The sequence below is a fragment of the Trachinotus anak genome, unplaced genomic scaffold (assembly GCF_046630095.1).
Source record: "Trachinotus anak isolate AG129_WGS33_773 ecotype Australia unplaced genomic scaffold, CSIRO_AGI_Tana_v1 ptg000009l, whole genome shotgun sequence".
Taxonomy (NCBI): domain Eukaryota; kingdom Metazoa; phylum Chordata; class Actinopteri; order Carangiformes; family Carangidae; genus Trachinotus; species Trachinotus anak.
In genome coordinates this window covers 11,983,358-12,006,741 of record NW_027273860.1, presented here as the reverse complement: position 1 = coordinate 12,006,741, position 23,384 = coordinate 11,983,358, and the positions used below count along the sequence as shown (strand labels likewise).

At 42.1% G+C, this 23,384-nt stretch overlaps 1 protein-coding gene across 5 annotated transcripts in view; it reads right to left on the bottom strand.

The window, feature by feature from the left end:
• The window catches only part of sema5a (sema domain, seven thrombospondin repeats (type 1 and type 1-like), transmembrane domain (TM) and short cytoplasmic domain, (semaphorin) 5A), a 150,039-nt gene that overhangs the window by 63,856 nt on the left and 62,799 nt on the right, over positions 1 to 23,384 (bottom strand). For all 5 annotated transcript variants that reach the window (XR_011691885.1, XM_071485358.1, XM_071485357.1 and 2 more), the window contains 3 exons: positions 15,930 to 16,029; positions 12,897 to 12,942; positions 2,817 to 2,879 (listed from right to left, as the gene is read on the bottom strand). Coding sequence is in view for 4 of the 5 variants with exons in the window: in XM_071485358.1 (XP_071341459.1) it covers positions 2,817 to 2,879; positions 12,897 to 12,942; positions 15,930 to 16,029 (209 nt within the window). In the remaining variant the exon portion in view is untranslated. The remainder of the gene's footprint in view (positions 1 to 2,816; positions 2,880 to 12,896; positions 12,943 to 15,929; positions 16,030 to 23,384) is intronic.

Here is a 23,384-nt window from a genome sequence, read left to right as displayed (position 1 = left end):
TAAATGCAGCAGGCGTGGGAGAGGACCCATCAGGATTAGTTTAGAAAATTGCCTTGGCTTTGTTGACTGGTCAAAAAAGTGAAATGAAAGTGTAGCCTCCCTCATTCAATCATGTTTCTTTTTAGCCCGCTCTCTACATTAATCAATTCAAACCACTTTTCTCTGTATTATGGTGAAGTACATGCTCACCATTCCTTTCTTGGCTCGCTCCTCCTTTGAGGTTTTGGCTTGGGTTTCTAGCAAACCACTCAGCACTTGGTTAAAAGCGCCTGACAAATAAAGTGGGGCTGACGAAGCGTATGATTGATCAAATGATTGATTGCAGTTGAACGTGGTGAACTCTCATCATTGCCGTCAGGCATTTATGCAGGTTTGCAGGGGATTTCCATCAACAAATCTCATAGTAAATGTAACAACAGCAGTCAGTATTCATGTCAGAGAGCAGCATTTGTTTTTGTCCTAGGACAAAGTAATAAACTTCGGGTCCCCGTCATCTGAAAGGGGCCATGGCTGGGTTGATGAGGGGCCCTCGTAGAAATTTAAAACCTTGTAAATCTGCTATTGTCTGAGCCACTCGATGTGCCCAGGGCGACCCCCCCCCCACCCTATCCAGCCCCCTCCTCCTCCCCCTCTCATGGGTCTGATTTAGGAGTGGAGGGCACTGCAGGAAAGATGGAGGGAGGGAGGACGGGAAGGCCTTTTATTTCGCCCTATCGAGATGGAGGTTGACTCGTAAAACAACTTGTTTCCTGGTGCTAAGCACTGCCTAAGCATGTGTGTATGTGTTTATGTGTATGCCTGTTGAAAAAAGAAGACACACAAGTGTGCGTGTATGTAGTTACACTTGTTATATATGCCTATATATCTGTGCTATTTGTACAGCTCGTTATGTGCTGCATGCTTGTGTATGTGTGTGCGTGTGTGTGGGTGCAGGAGTGGGGGTCTGTTCTGAAGGGGTCTGCATAATTCACTTCTCTGCAGTTTGTTTGTATGGTAAATAACTGCATATTTAATATTTGCCCAGCCTCACAGACTTGACTTGTTTATGAAAATTTCCTGACAAATGTTCCACGTCCATACTGTAATGCAGAGGCTGTTATACTTGGCTCTCGCGTTATAAAACAAAACAGAGGCAGCAATCAAGTCCTGTCAAGTCAATTTAACTCGCCTTTCTTCTCCTGGTTTGAATAAATCAAATGCACAAGAGAAGAGCAGACGTGTACATTAGGAAAAAAAAAATACAATCACTTGTAAATTCACTCGAAGCAGAGGTAAGGTATCTGTGTAATAGCTTAAGCGATGGTATATTGCTGCGCGCTGAGCTAGGTAATAAACCATTGAAAGCCCTGTCAACTGCAGGAAAATGAAGTCTTTTAATGCTTTTCTTAGTGAACAGAAGCTGATCCTCAGGAAGGGAAGAGTGAGCAAAACAATTCAACTCCAACAGACAGCGGCAACTCTCAAGGACTGGGGCAGCTTTGGTCTGTAATTCACAACTGCTATCTTGTGCTGGCCAGCTCCTGTATGCCTATTATGGGTCCCTAACCACCTTTCACAGGAGGATAAATACACAGTGGTGTGCGCGAGCACACACACACACACACACACACACACACACACACACACACACATACACACACACACACACACACACACAGTGATCAGGGCTGGGCAGTTCACCTACAAGTCAAGTTCAGCTCTAAACCAGCTGTTTGGTAGAAAGACCATACCAGCTAACCACATACAAAAACATACACTTGAGTTCAAAATGAAACTACAAAAACAATAGGAGCTCCCTTCATGCAAGGTCTATAAATAACAGTAAAGGTGTGGTCGGGAATCTTTCTACTTCACAACAAGTTGATTTAAATCCTCTTTGAGGTCAATCCCATATACAAAGCTGGGATTCCCAGTGAGTCTGTATGTGAAGGCTGAATAACGAGCTGCAAGTTGCTTTCAGGCTTCATTGTTCTTTTCATTATAACTTAGCTGGAGCTGATTCCACACTGTCTGTAAGAATGAAGAAAGAACTGTGATTTCTGTCTTTACAAGTTTTAATTTTCTTTTTAGCCATAGCTATTACGCATCACTGCTGGTGGGAAAGTCCAACATCAGCAGCCTTCAGTTCCACTGGTAAACAGCATTTATCCACATGTCAGTTCTGAAGAAAACTAAAGCCACAAGAATATGCTGACTATCATCAGCTGTTTTGGAGGTTATGGTGGAGACTGTAGTTGTTTATATGACTGAATGTTATACTACCAAAGGGAAATTCCATCAATTTTACACATTAATATCAGTTTATTAGTCATCTCCTGTGGCTCTGGAGGGCACTTTGTCAAGACTGTGAAAATACATTATTATTTTTTGAGCATTTTGCCTTTATATATAGGACAGTGGAGAGTGACAGGAAATGGGACAGAGAGTATGGGAATGACATGCAGAAAAGAGTCTGTCCGGTCAGGAGTCAAACCGAGGACTCCTCTGCTCAAAGCATTTGCGCCCACATGGTATGCACCCTAACCATCTGGCTATCGGGTCACTCCAGAAAATAACCCTTGTGATGTCATCAGGGTGATCTTGGGTTCAGCATGGACATTAAATTTTGAGCCAGACTAGCGGCATGGCTCGAGGGGAGGGATGGCACTGCCACCACTGGGCCTAAATATAGTCTCAAAGAGCCAATAACATGGCTGCAGATTCTTGCATTACATTAAACCAGAACTAAAACCTGTTTCCTCAACACAGTGACAAGCGTCTGCTCAAGTAATATAACACTGTGACATTTCAAACTCTCAGGCATCACTTAAACTCACCTCAGATTTTCCACGGCTGAAGCAGGCTCCTTTGGTGAACTCATCGCAGTGCCACTCAGCCTCCTGCAGAGAGACAGAGGGAGAGAAAAGCAGTGTAAGCTTCCCAAAAAACCATCAAGAAGAAGCAAAAATCACAAACATTTGGCGCCATGTCACCATGAACCACTTTGAAAACCACTCAGGGAACCCAAGCAAAACAATGCCCGGCTTTCAGCTGAAGCAAAATTTCCCCCTTTCTGAAGTCAATGTGATGTGTGGTTACTTTGTCTGAGAGAATATAAATGCCACAGAAGACATGAAAACACAGGTAGGAAACCATAACTGCGATGACCTGATACACTGGTGGCAGCACTCACCTGTGGGTGCCAACTAGTCTTTAACTTGGGTGGGAGGGACAGATTAAAACAAAAGTGAACAGTAAAGGAGTTTGATGTTACATCTTCACTGTACTCTTAGTCTAACACATACACGCTTACAGTGCATGGAGGTTTATAAGCCTTGTTAAATACAGATACAGAATCCAATTAAGGTGCATACCAAGCAGAGACCTCAAGAAGAAGAGAGGCAAGCGCGCACAGAGGTAAATGCCAATTTGATTTATGTGTGAGGGAAAAGGAGGGATCTGAAGACATAACAGGCGAGTCCCTAGAGTGGGATGTCAATGTAATTTACATGTGAGGAAGAAACAGAGGGACGCCTTTTCCATTTTAACAACAGGAGGGAGAGGAAGATAAAACCTTGTCTCGTCTTGTCTTAGGGTGAAGACACCAGTATGCTCCAGTTTCTACCGTTTAATTTCAGCGTGACCTCTGGGGAGGTTGTGTGTGTGTGTGTGTGTGTATGTGTGTGTGTGTGTGTGTGTGTGGGGCAGTTCTCATTGATAAAACTTCTTCTATTTATGAAATGAGAGTTGGCCTCTTGACAGCACCGGGCCACAAAGACACTCTTGCTTGTGACAGGCAGAATTAGCCGTCACTCCCACCAGCTCTGTAGGACTAGCAGAGAGAGGAATACTTAACTAAAAATTGGCTGGTGCAATAAAACGCTTAACGCCAAGTGACGAAAAGTCTCCAAAAGTAAAACTACCCAACTTCTTTTCTTGTCAGATACAACTTTCCAGCAGTAATAACCTGGCGAGTGGCCAGAGGCGCAGAGCTTCTCTCTGTGGGAATATAGTAAATATTGCTAACTGAATGAGAATATTAGATTTCACCTTAGTATCAGGCTTGTTTTATGCCAGTACAAGAGGGGAAAAGAAAGCCGAGCCCCCCCCCCCTCTGCACTTGGGAGAACTTCTTTCATTTCCTTTTTGAGAAGGCTCTGGGAGTTTCCTCTGTGTGTTTTATGACAAGGCCTTAGCTTTTCGCCTCAGTGGCCTTTCTACTGGGAAGAGTGTATGTACACACACACACATAAATGCACACTTTGGCAGCAACAGCATGGAGCTTAGAGAGATGAGAGAGCTGAGGGTGTGTGGTACTATTCAGGGAGGATAAGATATGGAGTATTAATGGGAGCTGGATCCTCTCTCTCTCTTCTGTATGTGTGTGTGTGTGTGTGTGTGTGTGTGTGTGTGTGTGTGTCAGATCACATTCCAGGCCAAAGCAGGCTATTCTGGGGCCGTGCAGCCACCACAGACACAAACCGCACACATCAGCGCAAGCAGCACAGCCTGCACACACGGCACCACAGCCGGTCCCAGCTGAATTGGATGTAGGCGTTGAAAAGTGCTTTCACTGGTCGCATTGGGGAAGAAAACCTGTTAATGGCCTCAAACCTTACTCACTCATGTTCACTGTGTAAAAAAATCAATCATAACACAATGCAAAATTACAACTTCAGATCACATTAATAGGAGTAAAGTGGTTGCTTTTATCATTACGAGGCGATTATGTCATTTGTCATCGTTCAACATAGTTTAAAGCAGATTTTTAAAATGCTCCATATTCTCATTACGTCTCTAAGATATCAACTTTATGGCCAGTGAAGAGGGTGATGCCTGTAAGTGAGGGGCTGTTCTGGCATCAATGACCACTAAAGCCACCCTATCTGCCTGCCCTGTCTCAAATGGCCCAGAGTAAAGCACAGAATCACAGCCATGCACCAGCGTCATTAAGACACATTAAAAGCTCATTAACATGCTATTGTTCAGCCACTGTGCTCCATGAATCTGTCTTCAACTGAAACATGTCTGGAATGTGCTGTCATTAAATAATCTTTCTTGGCTTTATCAGAGGAGGCTGCTTTACAAAAACCTATTTCTGTGGCTTTGTCACCTGGAGGAGACAGAAGCAGAGACCTGGGGCGGAAACAAAGACGGTGAGAGAATAAGAGAGAGGACTGGGATCATATTTAGTGAGCTACGCATGGTGGTATCTGTCTGGAATTGGCCCCATAGAAAAGAAAATGTGCAGTATGGCACTGGATAGGTAGGAAACTGTCCACTGTATATTAACTATTTATTTTCATAGTTTTGGCATCATTTCTATCAGTTTTGGTGACATTGTACTAAATGCTATGATCTTGAAGCACAGGAAATGAATGAAAATATGAAATGAATATGAAAACATGACGGTAATTTTACATGCAGGCACCACGTCTGAATAAGTGTCACTTTTATATAAAAGTCGTGATGGTAATTTCACCGGGTTGAACCTATTAACATTTCCCAACATGGCAGCACTCTGACTTAAATGTCATAGGTGGCACAAGCAGCAGAGAAACAGATTTAATGTGCATCTTGTTCACCTTTACTTTAATAAATTTGTCTGTTAAACATCCTCTGCGCTCAAAGAAAATACAATCAGTTTAATAAACTATGAAACTCTGAATTTGCAAAATTTGTACATTGTTAATGTTGCTTAATCTCATGTCAGATCAGTCTATACAAATTTCTGTGACTGCCAGACTTTATAAAGAGGCAGTCGAATCCTCTATCTAATAAATGATGAAACTGATGACAACACTTGTTTGAACATCCACTAGATTATGTCTCATGTCTGAAACAGGTCAGATGATCAGACACATGATCCAGCCAAATGTTTATCCGGATGATTGTTTTAGGGATAACACTGGAAATGAGCATATCCAAGACGTCACTAATAATAGACCAGTGCTCAGGGATGAATGTGCAACTGCAGTAAATACAGCTGTAGATCAAAATTGAACCAAATGTTTTGGCAAACGATGATGAATGTTTACAACTGGTAGTGTGGATAATTTAACAATATGTCTTGGTTTTTTTCATTTGGGCCAACCTGGGGCTTTTCTTGGTTGATTGTCCAATTCCTCATGTTTTCTGGCCTGTCAAACTACTTCTAAGTGATTCTGTTGATAGTTCGAATGTTAAAAAGGCAATCTTGAAGATTTTCATTTAAATAAATGTCTGTTCAGTCTCTATCTATCGCTGAATGAGGTAACACAATATTGACTGAACCTAGTATTGCAATATTCATATATTTGCAGAATTATGAACTGGGTGTCTGTGGCGACATTCCCTGAAAATATGCTGTATTAAGTTGCTGCTGATGCAGAGCGAACATTTCCTACTGCTGCCGCTTCATATTATTTCACTGCTTTTTTTGACAGCGGATCAGTCTGAAATATTGCAGGGAGTAATGGAATAAGAAGGTGCAGCCTCAGTGAGGTAATCATCTCCTTTCACTGTGCCTGCAGACTGAATGGTGTGTGCAGCAGAAAGTCAGATATGGCTGCATGATGACAAAAGGCCAATTACTGCCTGGCGTCTTTATTGAAATGACAGCAGTTTGTTTTGCCCCCCCCCCCCCCCCCCGAGAACTCTGTGACCTGTTGAATTCAACCACATTAGCTGTTACTATCAGTAACTACAGGTCAGGTCGTCCCAGACTGAAATCTTCAAGATGGCCAACCTACAAATATAAAACCCAAGCTGTAGTAAACTGGAATAGTCCCTTAAGCATAATAAAGCGTGATTAAGATGCAGAAATTCAGAGAGAGGCAGAGGGAATTTGGCACAGTTGATAACAGTTATTTGTTGCATCAGAGAAGCTGAAGAAAAAAATCCTGGCATTTGTTGTGTTCGTGTGTCCGCCCTCTCTGCCGTCCCCTGTTATGGATGTAATCCTCAGAGATGAACCATTGTACTCAAGCCTCTCGTCAACCCTCACACTGAGGGGCTATTGTCACCACGAGGTGGATGTAGGAGAGATATCAAGGGAGCCAGTGGGCAGAGAGAGTGGGAGAGACAGTGAGCGGAAAGGACAGAAAGGGGAAAATTAGGGACAAACAGACAGAAAAAAACAACAAAGAGAAAATTGAGCCCAACTTAGAAGTCAGCCAGAACAAGGGAGACAGTGTGGGCAGAGTGAAGTAGTCACTGAGACGGAGGGTGGAGTGAGGACCTGAATTCCAAAACAGCACTGTTTCCAGACATGATATTGAATATATTTTGCATAAAGAGGGTCCAGAGAACACACTTGCTGCTGACAGCTGTCTAGCTTTGTGAAACGACTAGCTGTGTGTCTCATTACAAGCGGGCGGCGGCTTGAGAGTGAGAGCTGGACAAATCCTGCCGGGGAAGTCTAATCAGTCTCGTGAATAGCTGATATTACCTTTTGATGTGCTGGCACAATGTTTACTATTTAGACTGATGTATGCTGATGTAAGCTGCTGAAAGATTTACGCATGAAATTGGTCTTGATGTCATGTTTGAGCAAGTGTGTAGGTCACTACACATATCATTATAGCACCACAGACAGATTCGTCAGTGTTGAAGTGATTCCCTGTTATGTTTCCTACTTAAATTCACAACCCACTTGCCTAAACATGCCATCAAACTCCATGATATCACTGAGCAAGCTGGTATCTGCATCTCCAATCCCATTGATGCCTTTTATTCTATGCATTTAAATGGCCAAGTTAGTGGGTTCTAGTAATTGAATTAGCGATGCTTCCAGAGCTATGGAGGACAGTTTCTGTTAGCTACTGATTAGCAGGGCTAATTGTCTGTCTGACGAAGTGTAATTGCAAGAGACAGGCCCATGAAATACAACATGTGGGACTGGAGAAAGACCCTTTGTCGTCTTTGGAGTCCCCTTCCTTCTTAACAAAGCAGAGAAAGCAAAGAAAAATGGAGGAAAAATATACATCTCAACACCACACATTGTCTGCTGCCAAGGGGAGCTGTTATGGATAGTGTTTTCATGTGCCAGTGCCGGAGGAGAGAGAGAGAGAGAGAGAGAGAGAGGCTGGAGTGGATATCCACTATTTTCTCCTCCTCTGGTGCTGTATTGAATGGTGAACAATGCCACTGATCCTCCTCATCCCAGTGCTTATTGACTAATGCTGGGCCACAGTGTTTCTGCTGCAACTCGGCCTCATTGCCTGCATCCTGTTTCGATTTAGCATGGAAACAGCCGGCTAATATTGGATTCTTAAAGGGGGTGTTTTGTTTTTTTAAATTTTCATTTCTTTGCTTAACTTTTAGTGAATTCACCCAGTTCTTTTTCTTGTTCCGGCAAATTCAACACTTAGGGCTTTCAGGACCAGCATGTAAGTGTGTAACCTGTTATTGGAGCAGGTGTGCAAGTGTAAGGATGGAGCTAAGAATTGGCAGTGGGGATCACTGTATTAGGGTATTCAACATCATCAAAGGACATCATTTGGGAGGCTCATGGGCAGACAGGAAAACAACGCTGAGAGGTACATCGAGCAGGCTTGGCCATTCATCAGCCACGGCAACACAATGGGAAACTGAATACAATGCAAATGCAGAAGGGCCCAATTCATCAGTGTTTGTCCCCTCTCCGCTGTGGGCCACGGAAGGTGGATAATGACGATGCCAGCGCTGATTCGCCTGCCAAAGGTTGGCAGCAGCTGAGGGCAGGGGGCTGAATGAGGAACAGAGAGGGCAGAGGGACAATACTGAACAGATGTGAGATATAAAGACGGATTCACCTGTAGATGGAGGATGGATATTTAGCTTTGTGCATGCTGTTTTTATACCCAATTCTTTGGCTGTGGTAGCTATAAATGTAATTAGTTGTTCATGCTGCACAGTTAAGTCTGTCTTTTTTTTTTTTTTTTTTTTTGTACTTCAACTGCACAAGTTTGAAAGTGGATCAAGGAGAGGGAGAAGTATCCGCCTTTTGTTCTTGACAGTGTTTTCCAGATCAGTGAGGATGGGGGTAGAGGTTGACTGAGAGAGGAAGGCCTCTTCAGGCTGTTGAGACACTGCAGAAAAAAAAAGTACCAGATATTAGCTCCAATCAAGGCCATGGGGAGAGCTGACTCATGTGTCAAGGCTAGACTCTTCCCACTTCAACCCTCAATTACCACTCAGTTTGAGTACATGCTAGCAAGTTCATGTAATGCAGGGCTCCTGACTAACTTTTCCTGGCGCCATCAACTTTCTCAGTTGGTTGCAACACTACATTATTTGGTCGCTCCCTTTCTTTTTTTTTTGAATTTTTTTTTTTTTATTGTGAACGGGAGCTCCTCTTTCACTGTGTTGAACTTCATGAGCGTTTCATTCTCCTCCGTTCCCCTAACCGCTGAAAAGAAGTGGAGTGGGGTTCAGTTTGCCAAGTGATGCATCTATCCCAGCAGATTTTGTTTCTTACTGTCCTTGCGCAAATCCAAAGTTCCAAGCTTAAACTGTGTTGACCTAATGCAATAGACAGGCAACATTACCTATAATACACACCCAGCATAGCAATCCCCTCATAACTGCATAAGCCATTGTGGTTGAAAGTAGCACTTTTTCTTCTTCACTGACTGCATCCTGCTCTCTCATTATCAGCTGTGTCTGAGTCTGGACCTCTCGTTGGCTCTCCCTCTCCACCAGCCTCCTCCTCTCTCTCCTCTTTTTTTTTTTTTTTTTTTTTTAAATAATCATCTATAGACCACTTCCTCTTTGGAACATGGTGCACAAATATTGAAATTTGTCATAGGTGATTCTTCCAGGACTGATGAGGGCAGTATAATAACCCTACATGCCTCCTAGTCTGACAACAAACTTGGAGAGAACAAGAGGGCCGGCGCAGTAAACAATAACAGCAACTTGTGGAATGGCAGCAGTAAGTGTGGGTGCCGCAACAGGTCTGTCGCAACTTGAGGGAAAAAAACAAGCACACCGAGACCGCTGTATGGAGATATTTTGTATGACATGAATCGCCAGGGGAAAGTTACAGACAACCAAAAGGCAGTATGCAAACAGTGCCACAGAGGATTTCAAATGAAAGGAGGAGACACCTCATAATTATGTAAGCAGCTCAAAGACAGACATTCAGATCTGTACACAGAATTCTGGGTGAGTGAGTTTCAGTTCACTTTGTACTAACTACACGTCGACAAAATGTTCTTGTCCTGAAGCGTCACTGTTATTGTTTGTGAATTGCAGCAGCTGGTATCTGTTGTACCAACGCTCCACACACAACATTCACAATCACAAAGAATCAAAATATAACCTGACTTTTTAAATAAACATTTTCACACTATGGGTCTGGCACATTAACTACCTGAAGCCGTGCTGTAATATGGAGGATTTTCTACTTATTCTGTTAATGAGTCTGAAATTGTCATCCTGTTGTGTAAATTGTTCCTCGGATAAACCTTTATATTTCGAACGCTTTCTTTTCCCAGAACATGTTGAAGACCAAATCGGAGGCATTGCCTTGAAAGACACATGGGCAATAAAAGCGTAGAAGTTCTCAGCTTGCTTAATATCAACTCTTTTAACAAAAGTCCTCTTTCTCTCCATCCTCTGGTCTTCTGGGCTTTCTCTATTTTTTATAACCTCCAAGCAAGGAGGGCATTTAATGAGGAGATTATTGTTGATGGGGCTCAGGCTCTATCGATCTCTGAGTCTCAACTCGATATGAGTGGGTTAGACCAGCAGTGTTTAGCTACCACTCAGTGGCACTACTCTCTTAACCTTACACCACAACAGTAAGACTACCAGGGGTTTAGAGTTCACTTGCTGCCTTGCAGAGTGCTTGAAAATAACACATCATCCTGCAACCATGGGCAGGAAAAGTGGGTAGGATTCATCAAGCAGCAGAAGACCACTGTGGGTATGTTTTTTTTTTTTCCATGTTTCACGCATGTACATTCCAGATGAGATCAGCCTGCCATCGATCATATGGTAATTACATGCACCTCTTTAGCGTATTATTGGCTGTTGAGCTCTAAGCCTTGTGCTATGTCAAACCATACACAACCTCCCTCTTAGTGCTGTCAGCCATGCAAGAACAAATCACTGCCATCAGGCATTATCTGACAGGGCTGTTGCACGGGGATCGGGTGAAATCACAAAGACAAGCGTAGGTGTAGCTTTTAGCTTGTTTTCCTTCTGCAGCAAAAAAAAAAGGAACCTCATGCAACCCCTTTGAACATTGGTGCAACCGAAATAAAACACACTGGACTGCTAATGACAGTTTGCGCTCAGACTTTCTTTGTTCACTCTGGCGCTCTCCGCAAGTCTTTCATATCCAACAATAAGAATGACAAATACATGTAAACCCAGCCACACAGGCAACCAAATCTCTGTGCAATTAATCTCCTGTTTTTTATTCCAGGCTGAAAAAGAAGGCAGGAAAGAAAGAGATTTCAAAGGGAGGTAAATGGAAGAATAGCATTTGTGCTCCTCAAAATTCAGCAGTTGAACTTAGCCTTCCCCTTGACTCCATAGCTCCGGTCCAGTCAAATGCAAAGCAGGGACTAGTGCACAGGTCAGTTTAAACTGGCCCCAGGCCTTGGCGGGGATTACCAGGTCCTATTCTCTGAAGAGAAGATGTCTTGGAGATGAGGGGTTGATTGGGCTGGTGGAATCTCCTCGCTGATTCTGCAGCGCCAGCCGAGCGCAGGATGAATTAAAGAAAAAAGGATGATTGGGTGTGCGGATGGCAAAGAGCATCTTTAAAAAGCATCTGTGTCCCAGTGAGCGGCCACAAAAGGCTGGCTCTGCATGACTCCTCTTCTCTCTCCGTGGGGGGTTTCTCTGCTTTCTTCCCTCTGTCTGTGTGCTTTCTCACTGCTCCCTGAATCCTTTGTGTGTGCTGCCCTCCACTCCCTCCTAGCCAACAAATTCAGTCTCGCTTCTTATTTCGTCTGACCATTTTTCTCATTTTCCCTTTCCAGGCCGATTTATATCAACACCGCTCCCTCCATTCTTCCTTTTGTTCCATCCAGTCATTCTCACTCCCGTTTCTCTTTCTCTCCCTCCTCATCCTCCCCCCTGGTTTTCCAGGGTGTAAATGGCTAACATCAAGAGTTGTCTAACCATCAAAGAAGCCTTGCTGCTACCACCTAGAAATAAACCCCTCAATGTGTCAATGTTTGTATGGTAACACAGTGGGTTGCAAAATGCTTCGCTCCGCAGGGGAATGTGGGCTAATCCAAAAGTGAAAGAAGAAGAAAAATGAGAAGGTGCAGAGAAAAATATTTCATTTGGGAGATTGAAAAAGGGATAATTGCTACCTTGAGTTTACTGCTATTTGTGTGCATTTTTGTGAAAATCTTACAACATGTCATCACAGGCAGAGGGCATATCCAGGAAGTTAGCATGCTTTAATTTCTGTTTAGTATTTCAGAGCTTTAGATTCTCTGTTTGGATTTTTTTCACTGTGCTACCTTGAATAGAGCAGAATAATTTAACCAAAATGGTAGCATCATATTAAAGAAATTGCACAAGGCGTTAATACCCCGTGGAAGAGTACAAACACAGAATAGCTGTGGAGTATGTCATATACAGTTTCAAATTGGATTTAAACACGAAGGGTATTAATAGAGACTAGACTTCATATCAACACACTTTCCCTCCCTCTGTGTATTAACCCACAGCGCTGACGACCAAACCTACTGTCACTTCACCGTATGGGAAGTTGTTGTGACATGTGGAATGCTAAACCGTTTTACTGTAACAGCTTTAAGTTGTGGGAGCTGGCAGCAGCGCTCTACGACTACAGCGCTGCGTTTGTTGGAGACAGGCAGCGGTCTGGATGCCTGTGCCAGTGTGTGACTGTAAGAGTCGCGTGATCAGACACAGTGAGCGCATATTCATCCAGAAAAGTGGGTGAGTCACAGTGAGGAAGCACTCACCTGGATCAGTGTCAGGTCTTCCAGATTGAGCCTGAAGAGGTGATTTCTGTAAAGAGAAGGAAACATGTCAGCTGATGGATGGCAATTTCCTGCAAATAAACAAAGACGCTGTGTGTATGTTAATGGCATTCTTGGCCAAAAGCCCTTTCATCCTCACTCTCCCTAACTGTAGAGCCTCCAGTGCGAAGAGATCTCCAAGTGAGGAGGGAGGTTAAAATGGTTTGGAGGATGTCGACAAACTTAAAAGCACAGTCACTGCACTCCAACAGTGATCCAATTACTGGACTCATGGACAGTTTTAAAAAGGGATCTGAATCAATGCAGCAGAAACAGCATTAACTCCACAACCCCAGGTTTCTTTTGATTTTCAAACTCCATCCAATGTTGCCTCAAGTGATGACACTTGAGGTAATTTATCAGATTTTGCGCAGCTCTCTCTGGAGCCACAAAATTCTTTATAAAACTTTCATCTCATATGCAGTAGTTCTCCCCAAGACCTGGAAACAGACTGAATCTGTGGAGTTCCCCTTTAAAGCTGCTGCACCTGAAGCTTCTAAAGCTTCCCCCACTTAGAAAATAAATAAACAGGGTGTTCATTGGGACCAAATTCAGTGGATGGTTGGATTCAACCACTCGAGCAAATGACAGACCTCTAGGTTTCTCCAACACCATAATTAGGAGGCAAAGACAACTTGATGAAACAATGCTACTGTAAAAGGTTTTATGCTCCTGTCTCCTGGTTTTCTGTGTGTGAGAAAGAGTGAGAGAGACTGAAAGAAAATCAAAGCCGGGCGGTGAAACCTCACTCTAATAAGTGCTTATCCTGCCTTGCCTGAAGCTTTTCAAATTGGCAAAGCACAAATAAAACTGTTTTATTGGCATTTCCAACTTTTCAAGAAACATTATGTACTAATGAATGCCCTCTCCAGAGGAATATTCTGTATATTGACTTACAATGTCTGTCTACTAAAACCATTATGTACCATTTTCAGAATTAGATCATATGAAACCTGACAATTAGGACTAATAGTATTATTCATTGTGATTTTTTGTGTTTGAGACTTCTGTATTGTGCATATTCATAGTTTTGGTCTATGGGCCAATCTTGATATAAGAATTGTGAGTCCATGAGACCAAAGTGTCTTAAACATTTGGTTAGATTGTCATTAAAAAAATCTAGTAATAGCTTTAATAATAACCCATAATGTACCTTTACTTCATGTGAACAAGAGCATTGTTCTTTCATTCAACAAATATCACAATTTGGAGTTAAAATCTTCAAGCATGTTCACACACACACACACACACACACACACACACACGCAAACACATTTGCAGAGATCTGTCAATCTCCTGAGGAGTGGCTATCAGCCAGGTCTCAGTGCGGCTGTGGCCCCCTGTTTTACTGTATTGATATTTGCATCGATCGCTCTTTCCCTCCATTATCACTCATACTTCCAACCCAGCCTGCAGCCATTCATCCAGCCACATCACCTTTCACAGTTAGACACTTGAGTTGGCCATGAGAATTGAACTAAGTCTTTTGAGTGCTGTAAATACCATGTGTTGAGAGGACTGCAGGTTGCAGCCAAAAATAAAACATTGTAAACCTGTAATAGCTAATCTAATCTAATCTAATCTAATCTAATCTAATCTAATCTAATATAATATAATGTAATACAGTACAATACAATATAATAATTGGGAATTTACTCACCTTTACTGACCTTTGCTCTTAATCGGTCCACATACACATACACAGACACACACACACACACACACACACACACACACACTTTTCCTGATTAGCCTTTTCCATCTAAGTTCCTGCGGTGCATTAGTAAATTCCCTTGGCTCACTCTGTCTCTGTTTGTTTTTGCTGCTCTCCTTCCTGCTGTTATCTCCTGTTCATGTTGTAGTGGGTGTTTCTTTCTATTGACAACTAAAGCCATTAAGAGAAGAGCACACTTCATCTGGAATCAGCCAGAAACTTGCACTGGATGAATCTATACACCCGCTTATTATGCACACACACACACATGCACACACACACACACTTGACACACACTTTAAAGAACAGACACATAGAGGACACACGCATTTTTACTCACGTATGCATGCACGTATACAAAAATGCACTGTTTTAAGAACTAAGTGTGAGCCATCCCATTCAAATTCAGCGTCTCAGTCACAGAGAAACTGTGACTGTAACTGAAACACACACACAGACACAGACACACACACTTGGCTGGGTTTGACAAAGACAATGGATGTGAAAACAATCTCCAAAGCCATTTCTCTCTGGCTTTTGAAGATATCTATGGGAAAATGATCATTACTCATGCAATGCACCAACAGACATGAGAAAAAAGGGGAGAAAGACAGACAGGAAAATAAAAGGACAGACAATAAAAGAAAGAAACAGGAGGGAAGACAGAAGTTGCTTTCATACATGAACTGCAATCCTGAACTTATCTGGACATTAGTTGGATGAGCTGTTTGTGAGAACACAAATGTCCAGATTAGTTGGACTGGACATTAAACAGACTTTACCCTGCCAGCTCCTTGGTACAAAGTCTCTGTAATATCCAAATGGGCCCATGTGTGAATAGAGCAGATCATTGCCTGGAGAATTCACAGCAAGGTTTCTATTATGTGACTGGTGCAAAGCTGGAAGAATTCAAACATGAGGATGTAGAAGAAGGGTTGTCTGGAGAGACAATGAGATTTACGAACTGTTGTCAGTAAGGGTCGACGCCATGATCATCACATAAATTGAAGGGAGGCAAGACACTCAGCTGTTTATGATGTAAAATAACACTGAGATAACCACAGTGTGTTTTTGTCATGTCATCGCCAAAACCAAATGAAGTATTTTCAGTAGTTGAGAGCGTGTCTGACACAGATGGTCTCCTGTTGTGTATAACATGTGTGAAAGGGCAACTCTGGACAATGTCCAGAGAATCATGTCGAAACATTTGAGATAACGGCTTGAGAGAAAGAGGAGAGAAAACAAACTCTGATATGGGTTACCTGGCACCGACGATCAGTTCATTCTGGCCAGGGTCAAAGGTCAGCTGTGAGTAATCCACCGTGCCCTCTGCCTTGAACCTGAAGATCCATGGCTCCATCTCTGTTAACGACACCACAGGACACACCAACAGTGAACCAATCAGAGCGGAGAGTTTATGACTGCAGATGACAAGCTTGTTTATTCTTTTAAGTGATGGTGTAATTGATTTAGCTTTATTTACAAATCAAAATGGGGTAAATTCACTCAGATTTTAGCCCAAATTTATAAGGCATAAAATGCTAATTTAAACTTAAGATGTGGCATAAAAAGCAGAAGTGTTTCAGGCTATGAATGAGAGCTTAGCCTGTAGTTATAGGGCATGGCTGCTAAACATTATAGAGGTGTGCAACTGGCTGTTGCCACATATCAGTAACGCCTCCAATAAAAGACTGAAGACGTGGAGCTAATTGAAAAGAATTTGTTTATGCACAGTGTAGAAAAGAGTTGTGTTTATAGAAAAGGTTTGTATTTGTAAAAACACAAAGGTGCACATGTAGAAATATTTTTAACCACTTGTCCTCTGATTGGACAGGTGGTCATTGTCCAATCAGAATGTTTTCTGCTTTGTATCTGTACACATGTGTTCACAAGTTCTTTGAGACCATTGCCATCGAGAAGCAGCTGATGTTTAGACAAAATAAATCACGCTCCGAGTTTCTGGACATGAATCTGTTGGGGAACACTGGGACAAAAAATGTTGCAATATGACTAAATTCATTTACTCACCTGCTTAAGTACAAATTTAAAATACTTGTATTTTTATTATACATTACAACTGTACTTAAAAAAATATTATTAAATATGCACTGTTATAGATTAAATTACCCAACGGTAAATAAAGTAGTTAAAATGAGCTCCACTCAACAGAACCAAAAAAAAAAACAAAACAAAACAAAACAGGAGAATTAAATGTGGACTATTACATATTAAATTATTCTCATTTAAATCCTTAGTAGTCAATGATTTGATAACTGATTATCACATTGATTTATTCTGTATTACTGAAACCTGGGTGCAGCAAGAAGAATATGTTAGTCTAAATGAATCAACACCTCCTACTCATATTAATTCTCACTTTCCTAGCAGCGCAGGCAGAGGAGGAGGGGTTGCAGCGATTTTCCAGCGTATTAATCAACCCTGGAACCTTTGAAAGCTTCACTCTTAGTCTTTCACACACAAGCTGGAAAACGCAAAAACCTGTTCGACTAGTTACTGTAGCTCGTCCCCCTGCCCCCTTACTCTGAGTTTTCATCTGAGTTAGAGCTTAGTACAGATGAAGTCATTGCTCTAAATGATTTCAACATTCATGCAGATGTTGACAGCAACAGCCTTAGGTCTGCATTTAATTCACTAATAGACTCAAAATATTAATGCACCCACTCACTGTTTTAACCACACCCTCCACCTTGTTCTGACATATGACATAGAAATTAAGCATTTAATGATATTTCCCTCAAACCCTCTTTTGTCTGAGTTTACATTAACGTACTACACTGTATATGGGAAAAAATCCATTACAGCAGGTGTCTATCTGATAGTGCTGTAACTAAAGTTAAGGTTAAAATTCTTTTGTAATTTAATCCAATGAAAGCTATCTCAACTCTACTCCCACACCAGCTGGTGTGTATCTTGTTGATATTGCTGCGTTAAATCAGACATTCGGAAAAAAAAAAGCCAAGGCTGGAACGATAACATGTATAAAAGCCCTCTGTAATGCCAGAACCACCTAATATTCATAATAAATAGAAGAAAATAAAAACAACTCCAGGTCTTTTCTTCTCTTTTCAGCTCTGTAGCCAGGCTTCATGAACTTCTCTACAAATGAAATTATAATTATTGGAGGAAAATATCCAAATATCCAAATATCCACCTAGCACAGATGTATTGCCTAGTACAGTGGCCTTAGAATCGACTATGATGCCTGATTCTCTCCTGTATATCTCTCTGAGCTAATTTCAGCAATTTCTTCCTCTGAACCATCAACCTGCCTTTTAGACGTTATCCCAACTAAGCTGTTTAATATGGAAGTGTTAATTAGAGGTAAAGAATACCTTTAATTAACACTTCCATATTAGGTCTGATAAATTTTTCTTCATTAACAGGCTCCGCACCATGGACTTTTTAGGTTGCAGTAATTACATCTAAAAATAGCCCACTGTTGAGCCAGATATTTTAGCCAACTATAGAACCCCCTTTATTTCTGTAAGCCTTAAAATAGCTCTTTCAAGCCATTTATGTGATTGTTTGCATGGGAATGGTATGTTTGAAGATTTTCAGTCTGGATTTAGAGTAGACCAGAAACAGCACTGGTGAAAGTTACCAATAATCTTCTCACGGCCTCTGACAATGGACTTGTCTCTATACTCATGCTTCATTTAGGCAATATTATCAGGAAGCACCACATTGCTATGCAGATGACATCCAGTTATCTATGAAGCCAGATGAAACTGTTCAGGCAGGTAAACTTCAAGACATGGATGACCTGAAATTTTTTTACTTCTAAATTTGGATAAAAATGAAATAAGGCCTATTATATTTGGCCCTAAACACCTCCATAAACATAATCTAATTATATACTTACCCTGGATGGTATTGCCTTGTTGCCTTCCTGTTCTACTCTAAGGAACATGTCGTTTCCCTCATACATATAACAAGTCTCTAGGACAGCCTTCTTCCACTTGTACAATTGTGAAAATTAGAAGCATCCTGTCTCAAAAGGATGCCAGAAAAATATACCTCTAGACTAGACAACTGTAAATCCTTATTATCAGAATATCCCAATAACTCTATGGAAGTCCATTTATCCAATATGCTGCAGTGCGAGTACTGACAGGAACTAGCAAAAGAGATCATACCTCTCCTGTGTTAACTTTGCTGTAAATCCCAGATTTCAAAATCCTACTCCTTACATACAAAGCCCTTAATGACCAAGCTCCCGCGTATCTTAAAGAGCTCCCAGAACACTCTCCTCTGAAAATGCAGGCGTATTTGTGGTTCCTTGAGTTTCCAAGTGTGGAACGGGAGGCAGAGCCTTCAGCTGTCAGGCTCCTCTCCTGTGGAAGCAGCTCCCAGTTTGGGTTTTGGAGGCAGACACTATCTCCACATTTAAGATTAGGCTTTAAACTTTCCTCTTTGATAAAGCTCAGGCTCAGGTGAGCCCTGAACCATCCCTTAGTTATGCTTCTATAGGCTACTAGTGGATCTCCCATGATGCACAGAACACCATCCTTCTCTCACCCTATGCATTTATACCACACTACACCTCATCAACTAAATTCTTCTCTCTCTCTGTCCTCATTCTGCAGGTATCTCTGACCCTGGAGCTGCAGCATCCGGACCTGCCAGCGTTATTCAACATTCATCATCATCATTATTAAACTATTATTGAGTTAATATTATTAAGTGGTGCTGCTATCATTGCTGCTGTTATTATTAATAACAGATAATAATATAGGACCGCCTACCCTGAGTCTGTTTCTCTTGGAGGTTTCTTCCTTGTGCCTTGAGATTAATATATGTTATGATTTGGCACTATATAAATAAAATTTTGCTGAACTTGGCTCATTTATAGCATCTTGTTTCCAAAAACAAACTAAAACAAACTTAATTTCCGTCTGTATAAACTTTAGTTATGGATCATTATATTTCTGTATATTGGAGGTACATTTGCCGTTGTTATATTATGACAAAGTTAAGCATATTTTGTTATCTCAGGGCCTTGACAAATTTGTCAGGTCAAAGTCAAAGTCTTACCAGTGCCCTCCTACTGAAAGAAATGAAGAGTAGTTTGAACACAGAACAAAAAGGATTAGAGCTGTCCTCGGCTGATAAGGTCACTCCTTCAAAAAATCATTTTGCACGGATCAGTACTCAGACATTAGTGGTTCTCAGGACCTTGTCTTAAAACCCACAAGACCAGACCCGAGACCTCTATTCTAAAGTGGAAGTTTACAAAAGAGAGAAATTTAGATGTCTTATGACTCAGTGGGAAGTCCTTTGATTTCTAAGCATCATTAAAAACTACTGCTGATTGAGGAGTTTCATGGAAATGTACACTCCGCCTGAACCATGAGACTGATGAGATTCTGACTTTTTATGGAAATTGAGCTCGTCTCCTCCAGCACGGTACGGCTAACACATACATACACACATAAAGAGAGAGAGAGCGAGCGAGAGATATCCCAGACAGACACTGACATCTTATCCACAACATGCCTGTTCTCATGGCGCCCAAGCCATTAACCCCTGACCAATCGAATCACAGGCCCCTGGTGGTTGCCGAGCGATGAGGACGGCCTGTCTACCGTCTGGTTACCCGATAGTGTTAGTTGAGGGTGGTCAATCGGTCATTATGGTGACATGTGTTTTCCATCACTCATCACGTGCCTGATCCATGGTCATAATAACATATCCCAGTAATACTGTATACACAGCTCTGATTACACTTGAAGAAACCATTACCATATATGGGACAATTTCTCCATACAGCAATAAATTATTATTTTTGAGCAAGATGCCAGAGCACCAGCAAGTATGAGCTTTTAGCAATGGTTGCTATAGTATCTTAAAATTATTAATCACTACATCTGTGAGCTATTTCAGGTCTAAAAATTTCAAAGGGACTGTTTTTAAATTACCAGGAAGCTTTCCATCAGGGCTGGAACAGAGGGAGAGGACAGCTTGAGTATCCTCCCCGAAACACATTATCTGCTTCTTCGGGCACACCTGTCAGACAGCGTTTCAAATGAAAGCACGTTCTCCCTTGACTGCATCAAAAGCAAGTGCTTCGGGTTTCTGTGACAAACGTGGGATTTCAGAGTGATTCAAAAACGAAGACAAACAGCAAGAAAATGGGAGCTTCCAAAGAACATCTGCCTCCTCCAGCTCACGTAGTGGGACCAAACTCTGGCTCTACTAACAAAACAATATCATCTGCTGTGAGACAGAGCCAGTGTATGCAAAGACATTTTCCCTTGTTCTCTTTCAAGTCTCCAGCGACAAGTACAAGAGAACTAAGACAGCAAAAAGCATCCCGTGTCTGACTCCAGGTTTCGCAGTGCTAATACATTTTCATTAGAAGCCGAGAAATAAATATCTGGGAGATCACGACCAACTTCACCCCAAAGATTTCATTTTGCCTAATGGCTCCTTCTCCGCTTATTCTGGAGGGATACACAAAGTTTTGGATGTGCCAATCCTTTGGCACCACTGGGCTTGTTTTTTACGCCATCGAGAGGATCCCTAGCATACAAATGTGGCTGTGACACCCCCCGGGGGAAGACGGCGCTTGACGAACCCAGCCTCTTCCCATAAATCTCCCTGACTCACCAGGGGAGGCTCGCTAATGGGGTGATGGAGTGTGTGTGTGTGTGTGTGTGTGTGTGTGTATATGTGTGTGTGTGTGTGAAAGGGAGGATATTTCTTGGAGTGAGCAAAAGGGGGCAAAAGGATCTTATTGAACACAACAGCACTCAAAGAATTTATGGCCTTTTGTGACGAGGCCAAGGACTATTCATAAACATTCATAAACAGCATGGATGGACCCTCCCAAGGCTGTGCAGCTAAAGGTATAGAGCTTCTGAAAAGTCAAACCCATGGGGGATAGCACATCACAGTTTCATGATGCAAAACTTGAACAGACTTTCAAAAACAACTCTGCAGGATACTGAGTTAGCTTCACCACAGAGACTAATCACAGTGATCTGAACTCTGATGTATCTTGTGATATTTATTTGTTTTTGGATGGGTTGTAATAGGTTTGCTAATTTTAAGGAGGTTTTTATGATCCCATATAGAGCCAACAAATTATCCTGGCAAAAAAAATAAAAGGAAACAGTAGGAAACCCCCCAACTAATAAATATCCTTTAAAAGCCAAATCCCATTCCCTATCTCACTTCCTAGATTTCAGTTCTGCTCTGCATGTTACACGGGTCCATATCAGCTGCACTTTAAATGCATGTGATAATGTAATCCCATCACACAGCCATGCTTGTACAGCAGTTGCCCGAATCAGGAGACTGGCTGGCGATGACACGGAGGCGTAATCGCACACACAGACACAGACAAACACACAGACACACACACAGACACACACACACGGATTGGGATGAAAATTCAGTGAGCAGCCAAAGCTCTGAGCCAAGATGAAACCAACAAACAAACACACACACACACACACACACACACACAGAGCCCTCCCCCTCTTCTTCTACTCGGTCCCATCTTATCCCCTTAACCCCTGTCTCCCTCCTCCTCAAAATAGAACAGCCCATCACTCACATCCCATTTGTTATTCCCCGCTCTGACACGCCGCAGTTGACACAAAGGCAAGATGACAGGATATATAAATATTTACACCCAGCATCAGAGGCCACGCCAGTCTTTAGTCCGCCTGCGCTCAAAGTTACTGCTCTCCAGTACTGCCAGGCCGGCAACAATGGCAACATGTGGAACCAATCCTGAGACATAAATGGTTTTCCTGTGAGTGGTGTAAATAGAGGGTGGCAGTAGGCGCTCACATAGATGAAGAGCCAATTCCCTCTAAATGCTGCTATGTGGTAATGGGCAGCTGAAGAATGGCAACTATTCGGTCAAGTTGATGTGAGGAAACGATTTGCAGTGAGCGGCTGAAAAACAAACACCTGAGTTTGAGAAAGTCTAAAGATAAAGGCAAGGTCAGTTAAAACCTTTGCGCACGACTCTGTTCTTGAAGGTTATTTGAGGCAAGAAAAACAAGCACAATTTTACAGCTAGAAGACCTACAACCCAAATTACCGTGGCTGTGCTGTGGCCCCCGGGGCAACATGTGAATCATGTAAAACAAACCACCGTGAAGCCACAAATAAGTGTGCAATAAAATATTTAAATCTAATGCGTATTTAGGAGCAGAGTCTTTGGTTGTAGGGGCGCAGAACCTCTTAACAAGACGACCAAACCTACTCTTCAGGCCACTTGAAAAAAAAAAAAAAAAGATGAAAATATATACAGTATGTAGGGAAATTATGTGGGACGGGTAAATGAAAGCTATGCAAATCCAAAAATATTCTTCGATAATATTCTCCATTTCATTGGCAGCCATTAAAATAAAACATGGCGTGAACATAGATGACCTTGGACAAAGCCAGAGCGGAGTTAATCTTTTGAAATTTCAGCTTCAAAGACCTTGGAGGGCTTTAAATTTAAAAGAGCCATTCCCAAATGACCAATTAAAAGATCTCTGATACTAGTTGTAGCCTGTTGCGTTTATGAATGCTATGAGGCCATTTGTTTATTTTCCTGCTTTCACTCCCCTCTCTCTAACGATGTGCTAGGCGTTCAGGGATGATAAAAGCTGAGTTGGGTCTGTGGCTGTAAAACAAGTCTGTCGGTTCCACTCCTCAGAGACATGGCCCTCAGCTTGGCCTGTGAAGGCATT